General features: G+C 40.1%; 1 protein-coding gene across 1 annotated transcript in view; it reads left to right on the top strand.

The window, feature by feature from the left end:
- Window positions 1-2203, top strand: part of PHEX (phosphate regulating endopeptidase homolog X-linked) — a 361355-nt gene that overhangs the window by 234372 nt on the left and 124780 nt on the right. The window contains exon 15 of the mRNA XM_007958328.1: window positions 838-896. Coding sequence (XP_007956519.1) covers window positions 838-896 — 59 coding nt within the window. The remainder of the gene's footprint in view (window positions 1-837; window positions 897-2203) is intronic.

Consider the following 2203-nt stretch of genomic DNA (forward strand, 5'->3'; position numbering starts at 1 on the left):
GGTTCAAACCCACCAGCCACTCCTCGGAAGGAAGGTTGCCAATCCTACTTCCGTAGTGATAACTGCCTCGGAAACCCAAGGAGGGGTCGGTAGGAGTCGGGGCCGACTCTATGGCAAATAACAACAACAACAACATACGTGACTTGGAAGAAAGGGCTGGTAATCTACAAAAAATTCAGCCACTGAAAACCCTATGGAACACAGTTGTGTGTCAGGTTGTCATTAGTCAGAATCAACTCAAGGCCAATGGTTTGCTTTGTTTTTTGTCAGCCATAGAGGCTGGACCAGTTTCTACATCTTCTGGTGCTTAATTCACCACGCTTTCCACAGAAACAGATGCATCATCTGGGTAACATAGTTGTACCTTATTCATCTCTCTTTATCTGGCCCTATGTGTTGCCACCAACTCCAAGCATTTTAACGGACAAATCAGGTGATACAGAATGAAAATCCAGCTGTCCCATTGATCTGATGAACAGGGCCAGACAGCCATCAACTTGTTGCTGTTTTTCTGTGTGCAAGGAGAGCCCTTTAGATTCTGGTATTTCTCATTAAAGCCCTTTAAGAAGCACTTGTGCTGACTTTTTCCATTAAGCTAGTAACACTGACTAGCCAGGCATGTTAATATATTTTCATTGAACCATGTTTAATTTAGAATGAAATTGTTCATTGTATAGAGCCATAGCCCTAAACTGAGGGGATCATTTGCCCTCACTTACAACATCCCATTGTTCTATGATCATTCATTCATCAGTCCAGCTGCATTGTATTTGTCCTTATTGCCCTCCTGCTTGTATAATGATGTTCACACTATGGCATTTGCTTCTCTTTCTCCAGGTGGTTCACAAATCCAACAACAGTCAATGCCTTCTATAGTGCATCCACCAACCAGATACGTAAGTACCTGAGTTCTTTTCTCCTTGCTAGTTGGGTACAAAATAGAAGGAACTTAATTTTCCCCACTCCATTCACCTTGTAACTTTTTTAAAAAACAAAATTTCATTGTGTTTTCAGTGAAGGTATACACAATAATTTAGGTTCAACAATTTATACATAAGTTGTTCAATTACACTCTTCACAATGCATGAACATTCTCATTATTTCCCTTTTGTATGTTCCATTTCCATTATTCTAATTTCCATGCCTTCTTACATTCTTATCATTGTTTTAAAGTAACTGTTGACCGTTTAGTCTCATCCCACTGCCATTAAGTTGATTCCAACTCATCGCAACCCCCATTGGGTTTCCAAGGCTGTAAATCTTTACAGAAGCAGATTGCCTCATCTTCCTTCCATGGAGCAGCTGGTGGATTTGAAGCACCAACCTTCGGGATAGCAGCCAAATACATTATCTACTGCATCACAAGAGCTCCTTTTTAGTCTCATATAGGTGATTTTTTAAAGGAGCACAGTACTTATAGGCGATATTCATTATTGTTTGAGCCAGTTTGTTATTTAGTCACAAGGTGACCTCTCAGGAGTTTTGCTTCGGTTCAAGGTTTAATGCGTGTCTCAGGGCACTAGTCTCATGGAGTCTTCCAGTCTCAACCAATCCAATAGGTCCTTTTTTTGTTGTTGTTATTAGTAATTGGAGGTCATGTTGTACATTTTTCTCTCATTCTATCAAGGTCCATCTGTTGTGCTCTTGATTAGAATGGTCAGCAGTGGTAACCAGGTACCATCTAGTTCTTCTGGTGTCAGGTTAGATAAGGCCATGGTTTGTGTAGACTATTTGTCCTGTAGATTAGTTTCTTCTTTGGGTTTTTGGTTTCCTTCTTCCTCTTTGGCTCCAGACCAATTATTGTTGATGTTATGTGCTGTCAAGTCGGACCCAACTCATAGTGATCCCTCCTTGGGTTTCTGAGGTGGTATCACTACAGAAGTAGATTGCCCAACCTTCCTTCCGATCAGTGGTGGGTTTGAACTTCTAGCCTTCTGGTTAGCAGTCAAGTGCCTTAGGCACTATGCTACCAGAACTCCCTTTAGACCAGTAGAGACCAATAATTGTATATTACAGCTATTAGGATGTTACAACTAATAGAGCAACCTTAAATGGTCACTTGCATGTTTTAAGACCCCAGACATTACTCATAAAACCAGGATGTGGAACATAACTTTCTGAACTATATTATGTTCTAATTAACAATAGAATGTCTTAAGGTTGTATTTATACTTATTGGGTGCATTTAATTATGAATACCATT

Source organism: Orycteropus afer, unplaced genomic scaffold (assembly GCF_000298275.1).
Source record: "Orycteropus afer afer isolate SDZICR_OR568_19922 unplaced genomic scaffold, OryAfe1.0 scaffold00924, whole genome shotgun sequence".
NCBI lineage: Eukaryota > Metazoa > Chordata > Mammalia > Tubulidentata > Orycteropodidae > Orycteropus > Orycteropus afer.